Source organism: Carassius gibelio, chromosome B15, assembly GCF_023724105.1.
Source record: "Carassius gibelio isolate Cgi1373 ecotype wild population from Czech Republic chromosome B15, carGib1.2-hapl.c, whole genome shotgun sequence".
Lineage (NCBI taxonomy): Eukaryota > Metazoa > Chordata > Actinopteri > Cypriniformes > Cyprinidae > Carassius > Carassius gibelio.
The window spans coordinates 18,135,439-18,157,889 of NC_068410.1; the positions used below are offsets into that span (position 1 = coordinate 18,135,439).

The following is a 22,451-nucleotide window of genomic DNA, read 5'->3' on the forward strand; positions in this document are numbered from 1 at the left end:
AACAAACAAAAAATTAATGAACAAACATGTAAAATTACTCCAATTAATAGTTTGACATTGCTGGAGGACAGACTAAATATTTTGTTTGTTTGTTTCAACCCTGTTAACAAACTTACTTATTGGTGTGATTTTATCTTTTAACAATACATATTCAAGGTAAATATGCCATTTCATTTAAAACAAGATTAAAACAATGAATATATCAGATAGCTAGCTAGATAGACTAACTCAACAAAGCTGTGCGTTTGGATCTCGATGCCTTTGCCTCTTGGGAAACGAAGTCTGGTTCTGGAATCTTTGAGGTTTTATGTGTTTTGTGTGAGGTGCAGTAAAGGGAGAGGCGCTGGAGTTAGAGGAAATAAGGGCCACAGATGGAGGCAGCAAAAGGGTGGAGAGCAAAGGGAGACTGCTGCTGTTTTCAGAGCCTCTCTGGGCTGAATGGCACTCTTTGTGATCCTGTCACAGCTCCACATCCCACATGTGTTTCAGAAGCAACAGTCCTCTCCCACTGCTGACGAAAGCACTTTAGGAGAGCGACAGAGCACAGGTCTTCGAACCCCGACGTGTTTTTAAAGCAGGCCAGGCTTACAATCACATTTCACTGCATGTGTGGATTTGTCCCGGTGCCCAAGGCTTTGAAAACGGACTTGAAAATTGCTAAATTTTGTTCCCACTCTTGTAAAAACATGTTTTCCTGAATGTATGGTTGTTGTTTATATGTTAAAATCTTGAACAGAAAACTCCCTCACAGAAAAACCAATGGGGCTCTTTCAAAACACTAATTATGTGTGTGTCTAATATATATATATATATATATATATATATATATATATATATATATATATATATATATATATATATATATATATATATATATATATATATATATATATATATATATATATAGCAAAACTGTCCATGACAAATGACAAAAATCTATATTTTTCTTAAGTTAACATGATTAACTTATTAATACTAAAGCTAAATATATAAACAGAATATATACAGTACATAGATACAAACGTGTGTGTGTGTGTGTGTTTTCTTACCATTATCATTATGTGCAACACCTGATTAAATACAATATATATAAGTATTTATAAATAAATTAACAAATTAATTGTAATGTAATATATATTGGCAATTTATGTATAAAATATATTGGGAATATTTAAGTGAGGCACAGCTTTATCTAATCTGGCTATACTATCTTATGATATTTATTTATGTATGTATATATTTACAAACATAAATTCCCAGTAGATATTAATTTAATTTAATATTTAATATATATATATATATATATATATATATATATATATATATATATATATATATATATATATATATATATATATATATGTGTGTGTGTGTGTGTGTGTGTGTGTGTGTGTGAAAATTTTATTATAATAACTTGATATATTTTAATTAATATTAATATATTTTGTGTTAGTTTTTAATGAAAAAAAAAAAATGAAAGTAATTAAATCTAATTGTATAGCCAGATCAGATAAAGCCTTGTGCCTCACGTAAATATTCTATATTTTATACATAAATTCAAAATATATAAATTCAATATATATATATATACATGACTACAATTATTAAGTTAATTAATACATTTAAAAAAAAATATATATTTTATTTAATCAGACGTTGCACATGACAATAACAGTCAAACAACTACACGTATGTTTGTATTTAATGTATATTCTGTTTATATGGGGATATTCAGCTTTAGTATTCGAACGTTAATAAACAAAATGCACATTTCTAGATTCCTGCTTACTCAGCCCTTTCCCTATTAATGTGAAATTAACATGATAACGTGATAATGAGAGAAAAATATAGATTTGCGCAAGCCTTCCTCAATCATGGAGAGTTTTGCTGAGAAGTCAAAAATCTAACCCTGAAACAACTGACCAGACTCTTCTGAGAAAATTGTGCAAGCGAGTGTTGCAAGCGCTAGCATGCTCCCTAGCAATGAACGCTGTGTTTTGACTAGGGGGCAGACTGTGTAAACAAAGCCAGAGAAAACAGCGTAAAGGAAGCGTAGTGTGACCTCACACCTGATGTGAACGAACACGTAAATACTGACATCAACACAAGACACACTGTGGCGAGGGAAAGCACTCCTGGATACTAATTCAGGGCATCGATACCACACAGCTAATCTTGCTGACTCTTTTCTCATGAGAACCTTTGGGTCTGAAGGTGTAGCCTAATTTGACAGATCATGCTAGTCTTGTCTAGGCCGGTTTCGACAATATGAGTTTGCCAATATCCTTTGCTGATTCAGCAAAGGATTTGCAATTCCCTAGATATGTATTATCTTAAGACTGTACTATATACACTCCCTTTGATAGGCAAACTTCCTGTGTGTGTGTGTGTGTGTGTGTGTGTGACTGACGGATGGTGCATAAAGTCATGACAAAACATGGCTGAAGTTTCCTAAAGATTGTTTTTACCCTGTTTCCTCAGACGTTTCCTCTCACATACTGTAGTAGCAGCTCGAATGGAATGGTTTTGCACTTCTGGGATGGAAAAACGTAAGCAGTGGTGCAGCTGTTACAGAAGTGGTTACATTCGCTCCACCGCTGAGCACCACAGTGGAAGCCATGTCAGGTGGTTTAAATCAGATGTGCTTTTGTTTGAACGGCGGTGAAGACTTGACTGGATGAATGTTTAAGAAGGGTTTGAGAAATGGCCTTTTACCCCTATATTTCCACTGGACTAACTTTGTTATTCTGCATAACATGTTCTTAATTTAGAGTCAGTTCTTCAAAAAGCCCCCTTTTGCCCTTGCCTTTCCATTTTCCATTTTCCCTTTTATTATTATTATTATTATTTGTAAAGGTGTTTTCCTAGGGCAAGCATCAGTATTTCTATATTTAAGTTTAAGAAAGAAAGAAATAAAAAAAAAGACAATATAAACCATGACAAAAGTTGTAACTGGTTATGATGGAAACTGTATTGGTTTAACGGAAAATGTAATTGTCCCTTTGGGTTTAATTGGTCACCTTATGTTCTTTTTCTACCATTTATTAATGGTTTTAATGGTTAAAAGTTGATGGTTTCTAATCTTTGTAATTTACCTTTTTCACATTTCCGGGTTTCTCGGCAGCAGAAGTCGTCATAGTTGGGTTAACTGAAGAGCAATGAATGGGAGAGTACTGCAAACACACACACACACACACACACACACACACACACGTTTTCATGTTTGTTTTTGTGAAAAGTGGGTTCATCCCATAGGCGTAATGGTTTTTATACAGTAGAAACTGTATATTGTATGGCCCTTCACCAACCCTACACCTAACCCTAACCTTTACAGGAAACTTTGTGCGTTTTTACTTTCTCATAAAAACTCATTCTGTATGGTTTATAAGCGTTTTGAAAGATGGGGACATGGGTTGTTATGTCATCATAAGTCACCCTCTCCTTGTAATACCTGTGTCATACCCATGTCATTATACAGAGTTGTGTTCTGATATGTCACAAAAACAAGAGCACACACACACACACACACACACACATTATTTTACATATACATAGCTTTTCGTGTGTGTAAACTACTCTTGATTTCTAATACGTTTCCAGAAATTTTGGCCAACAATCTATTTGTTTTACTGCTCAGATTTGAGTGAAATGCCGATAATACTCTGTTTGAAGGTGCAATGTGTAATATTGATATACTGTATAGCGGTTGGAATGGGTACTGCATTTTGGATGCAAACAATTCCTCAGAGTCGCCGATCATGGGGGTTCCCAGAATGAAAAACGAGCAACAGTAAAAAGCGCAACTGACAACAGAATTCAACAAGTGTTACACTATGCCCTAACTACACACGACGTGATGCCATTTTCCATATTAATCCGATTTTTTTTGTCCTAATTCGCCATGAAGGCGACACACAAAATTTCTAACTCAGGAACAGTTTCTATTTCACCAGTGTTACATACAAATATATGATAATCTCAGTTACTGCTTCCAGAGAGCCCACTCACACACACTTTTGATTAGTTGTGATATTTCATTCTGTCATGTCACGTTTGTGGACAACTAAATTGCATTTCGCTGGAATTGTCGCGTCCTGTGGTTAATTCATTTAATTTCATTCATTTAACACTTGGCGCCAGCGTCGACCGTCATAGTGACAACAGCCAATCACATTCCTTTTCTAGTGTTGTATGAACATTTCATTAGCTAGCATCAGCGCTAGCATTTGCATAAGGCGATCTGATTGGCTGACGCATGTGTTGGTGCTTGAAAAGTTGAACGTTTTTCGACTTCTGCCACGAGCAACACCAGTGTTACGAAACAACAGATTCACAATTCAGTTTGACATTTCAAAATAAAGGAGAGGCTTTAATGCTGACCCCAGTGTGAGTTTATGCACCTTTTAATATGTTTCTGTTTATAGAGCTTATTAAATGGATGCTGAGGCTTTTTAGGTCGGTTAGAATTTGCTATCTAAATAACTCTATATCTTGAGAAATATTTAGAAGTAATAAGTTTGACAAATTGCCTCGGTCTCCCTTGCTGGGTGGTTTCTATTGCTATTGACAGAGCAGCTTGTAAATAATTTACACTGGTTTAAACATGCCTCTGAAAATTCTGAAATAATGGAGACACTCAGCATGATTAGTCTTCAGTGTAGATCCAGAGAAGTTTTTTTTTTTTTTTTTTCCCTTGGAAGAGGGCTGAGTAAAATGTAAAAGCAGTAAATTTCCCCATTGAAACGTTCTGTTCTCCAGCATATAATACTTAAAGTCATTATTCCTTTTCTATCATTTGATGGCAGGTAATTTCCACGCTGGATTATTTTCAGAGCAGAGGGAAGGAATTTGGCCTTGCCTGCAGAAAGTGTCTGCAGAAAGTGGCCCTTTCAAACCCCACTCACATTTATACTTCCCTCTCAAAATTCACACACCTGTTCAAATAACCAGCCTCAGGAACCATAAAGAGGAATTGTTCACCTCCATACACTTGCAATGTCATGTGGAGTATTTCAGAATACCCCAGAGGGAACTTATTTTAGACTCGACATAAAAAAGATTGAAATGACTTGTTTGAAGTCTGACCATCTGGCCATATGCTGAGGCTGGTTTCATGTCTCATGCTGAAAGGCTGTTTCACGTGCCTCCAAAAAATCATGCCTCAGCAAAACTATCTGCATGGAGCACATGTCTGCTGTCTGAGTTTCTGCTATATGAGTTTCGGTTAAATAGAGTTTGATAATATGTTTGGTTAAAACAATATTTTAGTTAAAAATACCAACCCCCACAAACACACGTGTTTGCTTCTGTGAATTGTGGGGACTTTCCATAGACTGCTATTACTTTTATACTGAACAAATTATATTTTCTCTCCCCTAACCCTAACCCTAACCCTAACTCTACCCTTAACAGAAAACCGGTCCCCACAATGTACAAAAATTTCAGGTTTTACATATTGAGTACTAGAGTTTTTGTTAATTTTAGATTTAAATTTGAGACTTTAAACTTAGGTCCTGACTCTGTTCAATTGCTTGGTAACACAAATTGCTAATCAGCCAATTACATGGCAAAAACTACATGTATTTAGGCATCTAGATGTGTGAAGACGACTTGCTAAAGTTCAAACCGAGCATCAGAATGGGGAAGAAAGGGGATTTAAGTGACTTTGAATGTGGAATGGATGTTGGTGCGTGAAAGGCTGGTCTGAGTATTTCAAAAACTGCTGATCTACTATTTTCATGTACAACCATCTCTAGGGTTTACAAAGAATGGTCTGAAAAAGAGAAAATATCCAGTGAGCGACAGTTGTGTGGACAAAAATGCCTTGTTGATGTCAGAGGTCAGAGGAAAATTGGCAGATTGGTTAGAGATGATAGAAAGGGAACAGTAACTCAAATAACCACTCATTACAACCAAGGTATGCAGGTAATACCATCTCTGAACACACAGTACATCGAGCACTACACTACAGCAGCAGAAGACCACACCAGGTGCAGCTCCAGTCAGCTGAGAACAGGAAACGGAGGCTACGATTGGCACAGGCTCACCAAAATGGGACAATAGAAGAATGGAAAAGCGTTGCCTGGTCTGATGAGTCTCGATTTCTGATGTGACATTCAGATGGTAGGGTCAGAATTTGCCGTAAAGAACATGAAAGTATGAATCCATCCTGCCTTGTCTCAAAGGTTCAGGCTGGTGGTTGTGGTGTAATGGTGTGGGGGATATTTTCTCGGTACACTTTGGGCCCCTTACTAACAACTGAGCATTGTTTAAATGCCACAGCCTACCTGAGTATTGTTGCTGACCATGTCCATCCCTTTGTGACTACAGTGTACCCATCTTCTGATGGCTACTTCCTGCAGGATAAATGCACCATGTCACAAAGCTCATATCATCTCAGACTGGTTTCTTGAATATGACAATGAGTTTACTTTACTCAAATGGCCTCCACAGTCACCAGATCTCAATCCAATAGAGCAACAGTGAACCAACAGTGTATTCCCCACACACCAGCTACAGGTGGAGAGGGGAGAGAATGATAGAGCCAATTCATATATATTGGATATATCAAGGCCATAAACATGTCTTGAATATTGGAGGGGGTGGCACCTGTTTATACATACTTGGTAGTTTCAAAGTCAGTTTAATCACAGTTCTATATTAATTTATGGCTTTCACCACCCGCACACAAATTGTAGAGCATGCTGCATGCACACAGAAACATTCAGGGGTGCGTTTCCCAACAGCATCGTTACCCAGTTCTGGTGCTAAGTTCCATTACTCTATTTGTTATGAAATAATTTCATTCATTCATTCATTCATTCATTCATTCATTCAAATGAAAAAACATAAAACAACACACATCCTATCAAAACAACAAAGACTGGTTTATTCTGGGAAACTTATTTGGGACTTGTTTTTTTTTGGAAAACTCACCCCAGATTGGGAGCACAGAAACTTGTTATCAACAACCCCAAGACATCTATCGATAAAATTGCTTCTATTTGTTAATCACTATATTGTATTTCTCAGAAACAAGGAGGTAAAATTGCTGTTTGGAAGTAACTAAACTCACAGTTTCACTGATTGAAGAGAGAAATACTTTGATTAGATTGGCCATCTCAGTAATTTTGACATTGACGGGCGCAGTTGGTCCAGTGAGGCAGACCAGGGGTGTGTTTCCCAAAACCATTGATAGCTAACTATGATCGTTAGTTCCATTGAACTTTATTGGTAACCACAGAACTTGTGACCATAGTTGCTTTTGGGAAGTGCACCTCATGCTGAAAATATAACTTTTAAAGATGTTTGTCATCCTAACAACAAGACCACTGCATAATGGAGTGCAGCAAATCAGTGCAAGAATTTCAAATATGGGGGGTGGGCAGTTTCCCATTTCTAATTACTGAGTGCACTTGACTAATTAATCATTACTGAGATATAAAGTAGTGTTTTGTAGCCACTAATTTATAAAACCCTCCCTGAGAATATTTGAGACATAATTTAGTGTCAATACATTTTGTTCAATCATTATAGTTTGTGCTTTATATTGATTTCCTGCACACTGTTTAGATCCTAATAAGGGAATAAAACAGTTCTGCAATCACCAGATGTAAAACTCTTGCGTTATCTTTAACAAGGGAACCTGAAACAGGAAGCAGCAGAACTTCAGCACTTTTGAGACAGAGAACAATATGTGTTCTTTTAAATTTAGACCCACGCTGTTGTTTGGTCCTTTAACCCAAAGAACATGACGTACACGTCTACAGTGTGTCAAACACAGAGCTCTGTCTGGAGAACTCATGCAATTTCAGCTTCATAAACTTTTCTTTGCTACAAATGTTTTTGTAGCGTATTTTTTTTGGCCTACGCATATCACAAGCAGTGTTTCGCCAGACAGTGGTGTCAGTTTGTTTCAGTTTGTACAACTTGTTTAACTTTATTATCTCAAAAACATAAGATTGTTGTACAAAGTCATTTGAAATTGAAGACACAGTTTAATTGCATTGCATTAGACAACAAAACATCGAAACCATTCGCTGATAGCCAGCTAGTCGAATTATTATTTTAGTGCATGAAGTCATTTCCTAGATAGATATATCTGAGCAGAATAACCACAGATAAAGTTCAACGTAGTACGTTTGATAAACAGAAAGCGGTCTTTCTAAACAGTTCTGATGTTTTCTTAACAACTTTTTGTGAAATACCTTTAAAAATGTCCTTGGGTAATGTTTCAGAGTAAATTTTGTATTTGTTTCCCCTCAAGGCACATAGATGTTTTTGACATCATTAGTAGTTAATAGCAAATAACTACTAACTACTAACTACTTTAATTAAAGAAAACAACAATAGTTTGGTACTTTCGGCAGAATTTAGGATTACTGTGATAATTATGTTAGATGATATGTTATTACTATGTTATAAAAGAAAACAACAAAGGGAACAACAACAACTTTTATTGTTGTTACTACTACTACTACTACTACTACTATTGTTTTTGTTGTTGTTTTTGTTATTTACCTTATTACATATATAATTAGGTATTTTTTCTATAAAGAGGTTGCATTTTTACTTGCTATTTTGCTATATTAAGGTGTTTATATATAATGAGTTACACAAATAATAACAAAAATAAGCTAATTTTATTTTATTTTATTTTATTTTATTTCACTGGTTGTGTCTATTCAGGGTTAAATGTCTTAAGTACTTTGTTAAGACAATTACAGATAACAATGTGTATTGTTTAACTCTAGACACCACCTGCATTTACAGTATAACTCATTTCTTATGTCTAAATATTTTTTGCAAATAAATAAATAAATAAAGGAAGGAATGAAGAAATAAAGATATATATATATATATATATATATATATATATATATATATATATATATATATATATATATATATATATATATATATATATATACACGCACGCACGCACGCATGCACACACACACACACAGACACACACACACACACACATATATATATATATATATATATAAAGGGAACAGGAAGCGGGATTAAAGATGCTCCATGCGTCCTTAATTTTAGCCCGAAAGCAGAGTGAAAGAAAAGAGGGAAATAGTTGCCGACTGACGTCAATAGCCAGTGGTGGAAGTGCCTTCCTTTTATAGACATGCTCTCTTTTTGGTACATTCCTTACTCCAGCAGCGTTTGTCCCAGCTGCCCAAGGGAGGAAAGGTCCCGCTTGCTTGTGACGCAAAAGCACAAACACTGAAGGGAGAAATTAGGGGAAAAGTCCCACTGTTAATCCTAACTTTTACTTTTACCCTCTGGCCATGGCAGGGTGTGGTAGATTAACAGATATCGTAGCGTATAACTATAACAACTGGAGGTGTGAGTTTATGCTTTAGCACAGCAAAATACAATACGGGACACTCCGAATGCCATAAAAAGTCCCACTCTATTCAACTCTTAATTCGCATTTCCTAAAATAGGCGTGCTTTACAGGAAGTTTTCATAGGATTGTTACATTGGGAATGGAAACACCCTCCCTCCAGTCAGCAGCGAGAATACTTTACCACAGATGCAAGCCATTTGGCAGCGAGCGTCTGTGATTTAAGCAATCTCTCACTCGGCTCTCATATTCTCGGCCACATGTGTTCCTTCCACACTCCTTGCTTGGGATCCGACCTCGTATTGTTCTTGGCAGGCGAATCCTTGACAGGCTTAGACAGCAACTTGCACGGGCAGAATAAAAGCCAGATGCGTTTCCATGACGCTGTGCACGTCTGCACTGAGCAGGAGTTGTGCAATTCCCTTTATGCAACTTGAAGCAGAAAAGCAATTTCCACGATCTAAACCTTGCCCCAGCAAGAGATATTACAGCACACCTGAAATCACGTGGATAATGTGAAACCTTCCTAAGACTTCCTGCACACTGAATATTGCATACAACTGTATTCCTTAAAGAACTGTTCCGGGTTCAATACCCGTTCATTAGATAGCACTTAAGGCTTGATTGCCAGGAAGAAAAAAAAAAGTTCCTCTTATTTTCCAAACAATTTCTTTAGCAAATGTTTGGACTGCAAAGTGAATCCGTAAATGTTCAAATATTCATCGTTTCAACAGTATAGCCACAAGTTGCAAACAATAAGAGTGTTAACGTGATTTTAATGTGGAAAAATCACTTACTAATCATTCCTGCGTAAAATTATACCCAATGCAACTTTGCTATGACAACGCAGCATTGTAAACCCCAAAACGAACAGAACTTTACAGCTCCAACTGTACTGAAGTTTGAACAGATACAGAGTTTTAAGGCCTTTTTAAAATAAAATTATAAGCTTTATACTTCTAAAAACTGACCCCACTTACTGCCATTGTGAGTGCCGTGCTGCTACCTTAAAATGAGGGATGATGATTTGAAATGTTTTTATGGTAATCAACTTTATGTTGTAAATGCCGTTGACTGAGCTTTATTTGTATTGAATGCAGATCAGAACATCTATTTAAAGCACGTTTGAACCAGAAAAGTCATCCTAACAAGTTACATTTAAAATTGGCCCTTTTACTTCCATTGTAAGCGCCTCTGTAACCTTTCACCGTTTTTTTTTTTTTTTTTTTTTAAGAAAATGATGCCCTGTGAAATATAAACATACTAAAACATATCTGAAATACGTTTATTTCATGCTAAGTGTACTACAAATACATTATGTATGTACTTAATAAAAATACCCTTCAATTTTGATATACTTTTGGTACACTAAACTAGAAAACCTAAAGTCGGCTAAATTGGAACAACTAATTTTAATATACTTGAATTGTGCGGAAGTAGTAATGAAATCCAGCCAATAAAGTACTGAAGTTTATTTGATTGTCCTGAAATGGAACTATTGCAAGTATACTTTAAGTGCACTTTAATTATCTAAAAACCGATATTATTTAAAGATCCGATAATCCTAATTGATTATTTGCATTGAACACAGACAAAAAAAAATTCTATGTCCCATTTACTTCCATTTGAAAAGTGTTTCCAAGTTTTAACCCGGACTGTAAAATTAATTTGAGGCCACTGTTGTTCTCGATTGCTTGAATCAGGCCATTTTCATGGTAAATTGATAAGGGCACACTTATAAAATCTAACCAGTGGAACATTAACAGAAGTCTGTGACATTTCTTTTCACTCTTTAGTCGGTGGACATAAAAAATATTGCAACAAGCAGGTTAAACATTAGACATCCAGGCTGTCACCAACACTGTGCATTGTGGTGTGTCTTAAACCTGGTTCGCAGACAGGTGAAAGGTTAAAGTACTTTATAAACCACTATGGTCCGTTAAACATTGATAGAATGGGGTGGACGGCTAACTTACCAGAAACAAATTCAATCATGGGTTTTGTTTTGAACAATGGCTTACACATTTAAAGTTAAAGAGTAGTTGCGTCATAGCTTATATCAGTTCAGAAATTATGAATTTCACATCAATCCTGAGACTAGAAGTAGAAGGAAATGAACAAAACAGCAGTTTTGATTGTCTGACTAGGTTTGCTGCCATAGTAACCTCATGGAAACTGTTTGTTTCTCTCTACTTCCTTTTTTTTGTTGTTGCTTCTGCGACTTGCTTCCTCATTGCTTTTCTGTGTATTGCTGCTTATTGAACTGAATTTCGTCTAATTTGGTTTCTTTTTAAGGGATTGAGATATAATCCACAAATGAATCATTGGAAACTCACGTTGGTTAACTATTAATCTGAATTGTGGGGCTAAGTGTGCAGCTCAGTGTCTGTGGTGGGGACAGACAAAAACGAAAATCTGCCATCATTTACTTGCCCTCATGTGTTTTTTTACACCTGTATGAGTTTCTTTCTTCTGTAGAACATAACAATATATATATATATATATATATATATATATATATATATATATATATATATATATATATATTTTGAAGAACGCTTGCAACCAAATACTTGATTGACTTTCATATAGTATTTTTTTTTTTTTTTTTGATTTTCTACATTTGAGCTCAAGAGAAACTCATGCATGTTAAAAACTTGAGGGTGGGTAAATGATAACAGAAGATTCGTTTATGGGGTGAACTATTTTGTTAAAGGAAATGTCAAGAAAAGATTTGAACTGTTTAAACGTAATTTTAGAAACAAACACCACACATTTAATATATCGATGTTGGCGTTAGTGACAAAGGGCTGTTTGAGAAGGTGTGTGTGGCCTTCTGTAACTATCGACTTCCTCATCGAAACTGCTGACTCTATTTGGAGAACTGTGTGTTTCCATATATTTTCTGAATCAGTAACAAGTTTAGAGGAGCTAAAAACAAACAAGTGCAGTGTTTTCTACATAATAGTCATATATATATATATATATATATATATATATATATATATATATATATATATATATATATATATATATGTATGTATATATATATAAGAATCATCAGCATTTAATCTTTCTTTTTACCTTTGTGAAGTTACTAACACTTGACTAAAATGCCTTGAACCTGTTGAACAAATGGGACTTTTTTATGATCTTCCACTTTAAAATGAGCAGGGTGCACCGTACGAGCTGGTAAAATAAGCATGGTTTCTACTCATGGGGAGCTGTCAGAGTACAGAAGCATTAGTAAACAGTGAGGTAATCACAAGCCACTCACTGTTATTGCACATTTCAGGCTCGGCTTTACTGTGCTGTATAACAGCTGCCACTGTTTGCTGTGTGAAGCCCACCAATGGCGTCCTAAAGCACGTTGAAAAGAAGAGAGAGGGAGAAGACGGGCCGTTTGTGTGTTCGCCTGGTTATTTGCTTTTACTGGACTGCCACTGTTGTTATGGTTACACATCCTGTGTGTGTTCTGGCGGAGAAGACGAGCGCAGCAAAATGGACTGTAAAGTTCATTTAACTCTTAAATGTGACAGCGGCTTCTCCTCCACAGATATTAACCATATAGTCAGTTAAAGACTTCTGTCGAGTGGAATGACAGGGCAATTTTCTTGTCAATTTGATCAGATTTTCCTGTGGCATTTGGCAGGGCCCACACTTCCTCATTCGGACCGAACTGCGACATGTGATGTCTTAAAGTGCCATCTTCCCACACATATCACCGTTATGTTTATTTAGAGTTATGGTGGTCGTTATATTTTTCGAGCCTGTCAGGATGTGGATATAAGTTGTGAAGTATTGGAATGAGAAGCACATAATGTTTTTAGCTCATATTAACGGCGGATAACAGAGGCGGGGTCTTTTTTATATTTCATCACACGTGTCTTGTAACAATATTAATAATACAGAGAACAAGAATAGCCACTTGTACTTTTTCGTATTTTTTTTTCTTTAAATTAATTTCTATTTATTTTACTATGGCTTAAATTAGAGGATGTTTTGTTGTTGTTGTTGTTGTTTTCGTTTTTTTTTTTTTTTTTTTTTTACATAAGTGTGATATCTGCGCAAAAGTATTGTCACCAAATGAAATGTGGCACAGACTGTTGAAATGTCATCTTAAAGGGGTAGTTGAAAGATAGAAATATTGTTAGGGTTGCACTTTTTAATAAAAGGCACACACATTTGTACGTTATTTACCTCTAGAATGTATCATAAAGGCACATATTAGCACACCAAATGTACATATTAGTATCTTAATAGTACATATTAGCACCTTTCGAAATGGTACTCCCCAAGTAACAGCTTTCGTACCTTTCTCTCTGAGAGTAAATAAGAAAACAGTTGACACATTCTTTAAGATCTCTACAGGGTTGTTGTTGCTGTGGCCTGTAGATCGCTCACTGGGTTTTTTCATGGTGCGATTTGTTGTAAAGCTGCTTTGAACGAGTATGTACTGCCAAAAGCACTAAGTCATTTGATCAGGTTTCACAATAAACTTATATTTGCATATTAGGATGTCTTGTAGTGTGTTTGCAATGGTTTATGAAAAGGTTAAGGAAGGCTGCAGTCAGTTAAACATTAAGAGTTATAAAGGAGTTGATTAACATGAGTTAAGGGGAAACATTGGCCAACAGTTCAGATGTATTTGGGTTCCTAATTCTTTAGCAATGCTAAACGCATGAAGCAGGTGATGCATAGGTTTATGTAAGGCACGGCACTGTCATGCCCCTGTGCAACACTTGATAAGATTGCACTCCATTAAACTGGCCAACTCATTTCCCACGTCACTGGAAATGCAGGACAGACTTTAATCTCTATCGACAGCAGTCGGTTGCTTCAAACTTTGTTTTGTCATATGCACAGCCATCTTGGAGATTCAGGTCAGATGTGAAATATCTCTGTGTATGCCAAATATGAACTTAATCCGGGTCCGAGTATTTACAAAACAACACTTTTGCTTAGGTATGTGATGAAGTGATTTTGAAATGCAAGCATGTGAGGAACGTCAGAGCTTATATTCTTGTGACTTTGTGGTGCAGTTGGTCAAGAAAACATCAGGCTCAATACAACTTTTTTTTTTCTTTCATTTTTGCATTTATTACATTACTTTGGACAATTGAAATAGTTTCCATCATTTTTGTGTCAACACTTCTTGATTTTTTTCAAAGGCCATGACACGTGTTGATAAATAAGTAAAAAATACATTGCTATACTTTCAATAAATACTTAATAAATATATTAGTTAGGTCTATACAATTACACAAAAAAAGAAGAAGAAGAAAAAAAAAAAAACTTGCAAACAAAGCAAACTATTCTACAGAAATATTGTACTGTTACAGTCCCTGATAAAAGTCATGTTTCCTTGAGTTAGGACCCTACCAGGGTTGTCAAAACATTAACTTGACAGCTCTTGTCCAATATAAATATAGGTATTTTTTTAGGTTTGTGTCTTAGTTTTTTTTTGTACAAAACAGGTACCTAACATCATAATGCTTTGGTTAAACTGCTACATGGAAACATCCACTCAATATTGATTTGTAAAGTGCATTCTTTGTGAGTGAATGTATGGTCATTGTCTCAAGTTTGTCACATTGTTGGTACATGTACACACGCTGCAAATTATTTGGGGAGCTGACTTCTTCCAAAAATGGCCAGATATTCCTTTAAAAAGCCAACCCCCTAATTCACACACTGAATATATGATATATACACATACAGAATTCTATATGCACATATATATTGGAATCAAGCTCTGCTTATGCCACTAGGTTATGATATTGTAAGGCACTTGTCTGTCTGCAATGCTTACTGCCAAACAACGTCGAAAAGCAAGAAAAGCAAAAGCAAATGGAAGACAATGTCACAGAAAATAGCTAACAATACACCATTATTAAAACCTTGCCTGCTTAGGCTTTGGAGGGCACCTTGGTATCAAAATTATCTCCATTAGCAGTATATATATATTAACAGTATTAAGACTGGTTGCACATTCTTTTTGACTGATTGGATGATTGGAATCAATGGCGGGAAAGTCCTCCTCAGTCAGACACAGACATCCGCGTGAAGACAGACAGGCGCTTCCCGCTCGAGCTGTCGAAGGTGGGAGACTCGGAGCCGCTGGAGCTGCCGGTGCTGCTGTAACTTTCGCGGTCTGACAGCGAGTCTTCCGAGGAAAAGCGCTGCAGGTTGGCTTTGCTCAAGTCTTCCTTTACGTACAGCATATTGCTGGAGCCCTGGGAGTTATTTCCGTGTCCGCAGACACACCGCGAACGAGGCTCTGGCGTGAAGGGCGCGTTGCTGTAGATATCTCCGGTACTGTGACGGCTGAAGGGGAACATGTCGCGGGAAGAGTCGCTGAAGACCGGGGACAAGATATCAGCGGGAGGAGGAGAGACCGAAGGCGCGCGGGTGAAGCTCATGTGCTCGTGTAAAGTCGGGGGAGAGTTGCTGCGCGTGAAGCCGGCGAAGCTGACGCTCTGACGCAGCTGACGCGGGTTCTGGTCGAGCGTCAGAGAGTTCTTGTCCTCGTGGATGAAGTGACAGCGGCTTCCGTAAGGACAGTATCCAAACTGGTAGAAGGTGCGACAGGCTTGAGTTTTGTATTTGGGATGGCGGTTCAGCCCTCGCAGCTCGCTCTCGCCGTGAGCGAACTGACATTTGCTGCCGTATTTGCAGGTGCCGTACTCTTGAAAGCTTCGGCACAACTCGGTCTTGTACCGGTTCGAGGGCAGGGTTGCCATCGGAGGAAATCCGGGCGGTGGGGGCACGTCATGGGGCTTCATTCTGATGAGCGTGTCAGTCAGACTCATGGATCGGTCTGCTTTAAGAGGAAACTGGGGTTTGCTGGCTTGGCTCCAGGTGTCCGTCAGCCAGACGTCGTCGGTGAGCCGCTCGGAGCTGACGCTCTTCGGTGCGACCGGGCGGGATATGTGCAGAAACGGCTCGTCTAAACCCAGGTTGAAAAGATTCTGAAAAAGAAATAATATCAATATTAATCAGGAGGATGAAACACACTTGGCAATTCTGACACGGTCCCAAAAAGAAGAAGAAGAAAAAAAAAAAAACATGTAAACTCAGTCGAACTTACCCGGATAAGACTTTCGCCCAGCGTATCGGACATAGTGAAGAGTTGTTGGGAAGGAATGTTACTGTCTGAAGTTGCGAACGAGCGCTGAAAGCGATGTGCTGTTTTCAATAGGCTCCCAGCTCTGTTTTATACTCTTGAAAAAAAAAAAAAAAAAAAACAAGTGGGAGGGGCGATAGCTTAATATTCCCGTACGCCGCTCCCACCGACTGTCGACGTTGTAAAGAAAAGAGTATTTTTAGCCAGTGGCAAAAAAAAAAAGAAAGAAAAAGAAAAATCAGTTTCATCAACAGGCACGCCACGAGATTAGTGTGATTAATTTACAGTAACCTGTCGCGTTAACTGACTGACAGACGTTTCCCATGGCCCACAGAACCCCGTTGGTTGAGAAAGCTACTTTCCAGTTTGTGTTTTTCTTATCACATCACATCTACAGCAGGGTGAAAAAAATTACAACAATTTACATAAAAAAAATAATATATATATATATATATATATATATATATATATATATATATATATATATATATATATATATATATATATATATATATATATATATGAGTAGCTACTTTTTGTTGTTGTTGTTGTTGTTGGTAAATTACAACACTGAGTGGTCATATGTTTATGAAGAATGGCCATTCAACTGACCTATCCAGGTAGGGTACATATAATTTAATCTGAAGTATAATCTATTATAGCTTTACATGTTTTAAATATCTATCTATCTGTCTGTCTGTCTATCTATCTGTCTATCTGTCTGTCTGTCCTGGTTTCATTTTTGAGTTTGACTCATGTTGTATGAAGCCACTTGTGGCCATGGTGAGAACTGAAAATACCTCATTTGTATTGAAAAGGCAAATCATTATCTTAAACTAAATTAGATTAAATAAGGCTGGGACCAGACGCCACAGATTTTACACTATTACCTAAGGAAACTAAAACGAAGAAGAAGAACTAAATAAATCTAATTTTGGTAAAACGAATTTCTTTTTTTTTTTTGACTGAGAACTAACCCAGCTTGATGATGATAATAATAATAATAATAATAATAATAATAATAATAATAATAATAATAATAATAATTTTTTTAATTTAGCAAACATAGGAATGTTACTGAAAAGCATTTTTAAAAATGTTCTCTGAAAGTACAAAACAGTGTGCATTAATGTTTAAAAAGCATTAGAACAAAAGTTCCATGAACAGTCTAAGCTCCATGAATACTAATAATATCAATACTGTTTTTGTTCCAGCGTTTTGTGAACATAACTAAATACCCGATAACCTTGCATTAATGTTCTACTACAGTTACTGGAGGAACATTTGTTCATAACTTTGAGAGAACTTTGCCAGAACATTTGTCAAAGTTCTGAGAATGTTCCCTGTCAGTTGGACACATAATGGAATACGTTTTTGAATATGAGTGGCCTAAACACTTTACAACCAGAGAAGCACAAATGTGAATCACTTCAATTGTGCTCATTAATTATGATTCCTTTGGAAATTTAAGCAAATATTGCCTTCAGTCATGTAGACGTTTCGACTGATATTCTTTTGTTACATGGTCAACTTCATCTCTAAAAACAGGCACGTCATCCCATGTTCACTTAAAAATAGCTGCTTCTCTCCATGACTTTGTCCAATTTGGCTGGGCATGTTAAAAACGGTGCATGAGACATGGAAATTCTCATTTGTGTCATCAGACACATTTCGTTAGGGATCTTGGCACCATGTTGGCAACACTCACTGGCAGTGTTCCCATAAGTACGGAAACTTTTCCTCATCATGGTTTACTTTGCTTGCTCATGATCACATGCTTGCCACGACATGTATTCAAACAAACATATCACTGTAAAAGACGTTGCACTGTTAACTTAGTAAAATTACACTTATCTTATTTGTTTTCTGCTCTGTTGACATTACTCAGTTTGAGTTCTTATTCCATTTTGTTACTTAAAACATTGCAATTAAGTTCAATGAAATTGATTTATTTGCATTCAGTGAAAAAGTCTAAAATGTGTCTAAAAGATGCTTTGAGCTTTCCTTTCTTGAATGTCATCTTGACAAGCGTGAGGGGATTTCCTAAATGCAGCTATTACACATTTTATTACTCCACCTAAATTAGAAATCGGACCCACGTTGTTTTCTAAACTAGTTAGTGTGTTCTTTGTAGTGATGACTTAGTTGGGCCTAATTTAATGTAGTCTACGCTGCTACATTTTGGGCAGCCTGATCTCACGGCAGTTTGTACATATTTTACAAAGTGGCTAAATCGTTCAAATTTGTACAATCTCACACGTTCAAATTCACATGATTTTTGCTGAACCATACGTATTTTCTGATTATGAATTTGTACGAATGACCTACGCCTAACCCCGCCCCTAAACCTACGCATCACTGGGGTCAAGACAAATCTTACAAAAACTGTACAAGTGAGGTCGCACGAATTCGTACAAATTAGCCACCTTGTAAAATATGTACAAATTGTCTGTGAGATAGCGTTGGTTTCGGCTAATAACGTGAAAAGTATGATCTATGGGAGGCTCTTCAAACCAAAAGAGAAATACTGCCTTGTCAGAACATGTTTAAGTCTTACTAATGTTTAAATCATAACATTACTAAGATGTGTGTTTGATGTCCAGGTTGTAGAAATCATACTCATTATTTAAATCATATGATAATATTAAAGTCATGTGTTTGGTGCTTCGTACATTCACTTCCACTTCTACAGTGTCAGGTTTAGTTTTCTTTTTGTATATAATAACATGTTATGACTCAGCAGGACCAGGACAGAGTGTTTGGGCCAAGGTCAAATTTAGACCTAGCTTCTGTAGGGAAAGTACCTCACTTTCTTGTTCTTCGATTTAGTCAAATCTGGGTCAACTGAGCCAATTTATGAGTGTGTTATCCTCTGTTGAGTGATTGTTCCTGGTCTGGTATCTTTAGTTTTAGTAGAAGTTTAATGAATGTATCTCTTATTCCACTTTTACCTTCGGGAAAATGCTGACTTTATTATTTAAGGAGGAAGTTTATATTTAGAGATATGACATATCTGGTGTAATTTGTCATTGTCCACATACACCCGGTGCATTTCCTTTTTGATTAACCCTTGTGTAAATTCAGTAAGACAAAACCCAAAGCTAAATACATTTGTATATAACACTTATAATGTTGTTATTTATCAGTTAGACGACTCGCAGGATACATTTTTTCATCTGCTTAATTTATTTCTGTGATGCTGCTGATGATTCTTCAGAAATCATTGCTGATTTATATATAAATATTATATATTTTATCGATTTAACACATCCTTGCTGGATAAAAAAATGAAAAAATAAAAAAAAATAATACATTGATTATAAATCAGCATATTAGAAAGGTTTCTGAAAGATCGTGTGACTGAAGACTGGAGTAACGCTGATGCTGAAAATTCCGCTTTGCTGCAAATAAATAAATATAAAAAAATGACTATTCAATCACAGCATCCTGCAATCAAATAGTTGCGAGAAATGTCCCTATTACTCTCTTGTGAAAATATATTAATTTAATTACGTACGATTGTTAACTATTTAGCATTAAAGCCTTTTTAAAACTTAGTACTAAATCATTTCTCAACATGTTAGAAGGTGTACTTCATATCTATTATATATAATTATATTTATAATGTAATATTATATACAAATTCTCTCTATCTTTATAAATGATGTGAGTTGTGTTTATTATAGCATATTCTTAATTACATCAGTATTTTTCATCCATTTACTCATGTATTAAATAGTTGTATAATAGTTTGGACAATCATAACTAATAATCTGCTTTGTGTTGGGGTTCATAATGACTGGCCAGGCTGGATAAACAGTATCCACAATACTTTTTTCTGCTGTGAAATATATGCCAGCTATATCCCACAAGGAAACATAATAAAGCTTTTTGGCAGTTTTCAAGGCAGCAAAATGCTTTAAACCGCCATAATATATCAGTAGAAACAGCAGCTTAAAAGTTCATGTGTTTGCACTTCTCTCCTCTGCTCTGTTTTCACTTAGGCCCTTTAGATTTTACACATCCCTCTGAAACACATTTCCACAGTGTGAAATATTCACTGAGGAACAAACTTAGCCTTATCCACCAAATACCACCCTTCATATAACTCTGTTTATGCAGTCCATGTGTTTACACACACACAAACACATTCCCAGAGCAGTCATAGTTGGCCAGTACAGTTGCACTACTATGAGTCTTCTCATTGAAATCTCTCACCAGCTCTTTTAGGTACTCAACATGAACATCTAAGCCCACCGTCTGCCATTTGAGAAGCTTTATTGGAGGCCAAACCAAAACAAATGAACTAAAGGTTTCCTGCTGTACTAGATATGTTTTGCAGAAGCCCTTTTTGGCACTGACTCACATTCCAATAGTAGACTCAGCTGGCATTCTTTCAGCAAGCAATGACAGATTGATAAGGTTCTGAAGACTTTCTGATGAAAAATATGGATGTGGAAACGTAATCTTGATCTAACTGTATGTCAATGCCTAATTACCACTAGAAAAATGATGTAATAAACGGAAATGCAGTGCTCAACATGTGGAAAGGAAGTTTGCATAAATATTACATTTAAGTTAATATATTTTAAATGTACTGCAGCTTCATCATTACAAATATTTAATTATATATATATATATATATATATATATATATATATATATATATATATATATATATATATATATATAAATAAATCCTCATTAGTATAATGAGGTTTTATTATAAACTGTAAGCGTCTGAAAACATTACTTTCAGTTTGCCTCGAAGTATATTATTTTACAATATATTTTGGTCACACATTATCTAAAGGTGCAATTCTCGCTGTTTACAAACCATTAACTACAACTTTTGCCTCCGTGAACTCCTAATTTGCTGTTTACTAATAGTTAGTAAAGTAGTTGTCAAGTTTAGGATTAGCGATATATGTAGTAAATGGCCTTGCAGAATATGTGCTTCATAGTAATAAACAGTATGTTTAATATGTCAATAAAAGGTATTCATAATCAGAATTGGTCAATATACTAAAGTGATACCTTCTTCTACAACGGCAACTTTAGCCTTGAAAGTGTCAAACTTTAGGTGCATGAGACAAAATCAGTGGATTTCATAGTTCAGTTGGCCTTATTTCACACTATTAAATTCACATTAGCTCATAATAAAATTGCGGTGACCATATTGCATCTCTCTTGTGGGAATATTTGGGCCCAGAGCTCACAGTCGAGCGCGGTATGGTCATCAAGACTGGGTGCAGAATCTCTCATTCTAGAGCGAGCTCCTCCATTTAACCAGAGGTGGACAGTAGTGAAGTATTTTTACTTTAGTAAATTTAAAAAGTATCTGTAATTTATCAGTGTTTTTCTGTGGAAAACTTTACTTCACTACATTCCAAAGCATAATGTCATACTTTTTACTGCACTACATTCCTACAATTTCAAGTTGTTGTTGTTTTACCTTTAATACTGAAGAACATACATTTTTTTTGTGCTTTCGTGGACTCAAGTAAATCTTTGAATTACTTTTACTTGAGTAAAAGTAATAATTTCCAATGTAATTAAATGATATTTAATGCGAAACGTAGTGCAGTAAAAAGTACAATATTATGCTTTGAATTAAAGTTTTCTTAAGAAAAACACATAAATTACCGACACTTCAAATGTACTATTACTGCAGAGTAAAAATACTTCACTACAGTCCTCCTCTGCATTTAACCAGCAGTAGTGCTCCATCTGTCAGCCCACGCTTGTGCTTCTGTGGCCGCTGAAGTTAGATGTCATGCACCCACAGACATTTGTGGAGGTTTCATTTATAAAATCTACACAGCACATTCTTAACGGAAGAAGAGGTTGTTTTTTAATGCTCACGCTATGAAGGTGGTGTATTTCTTGCTATATAATTGGTATGTTTTTGGCATTCATGTGCGAGTTCCTACACACAAGCATTTATTTATCAGAGTGATT

The 22,451-nt window shown here is 36.0% G+C and overlaps 1 protein-coding gene across 1 annotated transcript; it reads right to left on the bottom strand.

Moving 5' to 3' along the window:
* Positions 1-14,437: 14,437 nt before the first annotated feature.
* LOC127972610 (mRNA decay activator protein ZFP36L2-like) lies at positions 14,438-16,620 on the bottom strand. Its single transcript, XM_052576240.1, has 2 exons — positions 16,455-16,620; positions 14,438-16,335 (listed from the first exon to the last, which is right to left on the bottom strand). Exons 1-2 carry the CDS (start codon positions 16,485-16,487, stop codon positions 15,406-15,408), a joined length of 963 nt encoding a protein of 320 aa, XP_052432200.1. The 5' UTR covers positions 16,488-16,620; the 3' UTR covers positions 14,438-15,405.
* Between the last annotated feature and the right edge of the window lie 5,831 nt (positions 16,621-22,451).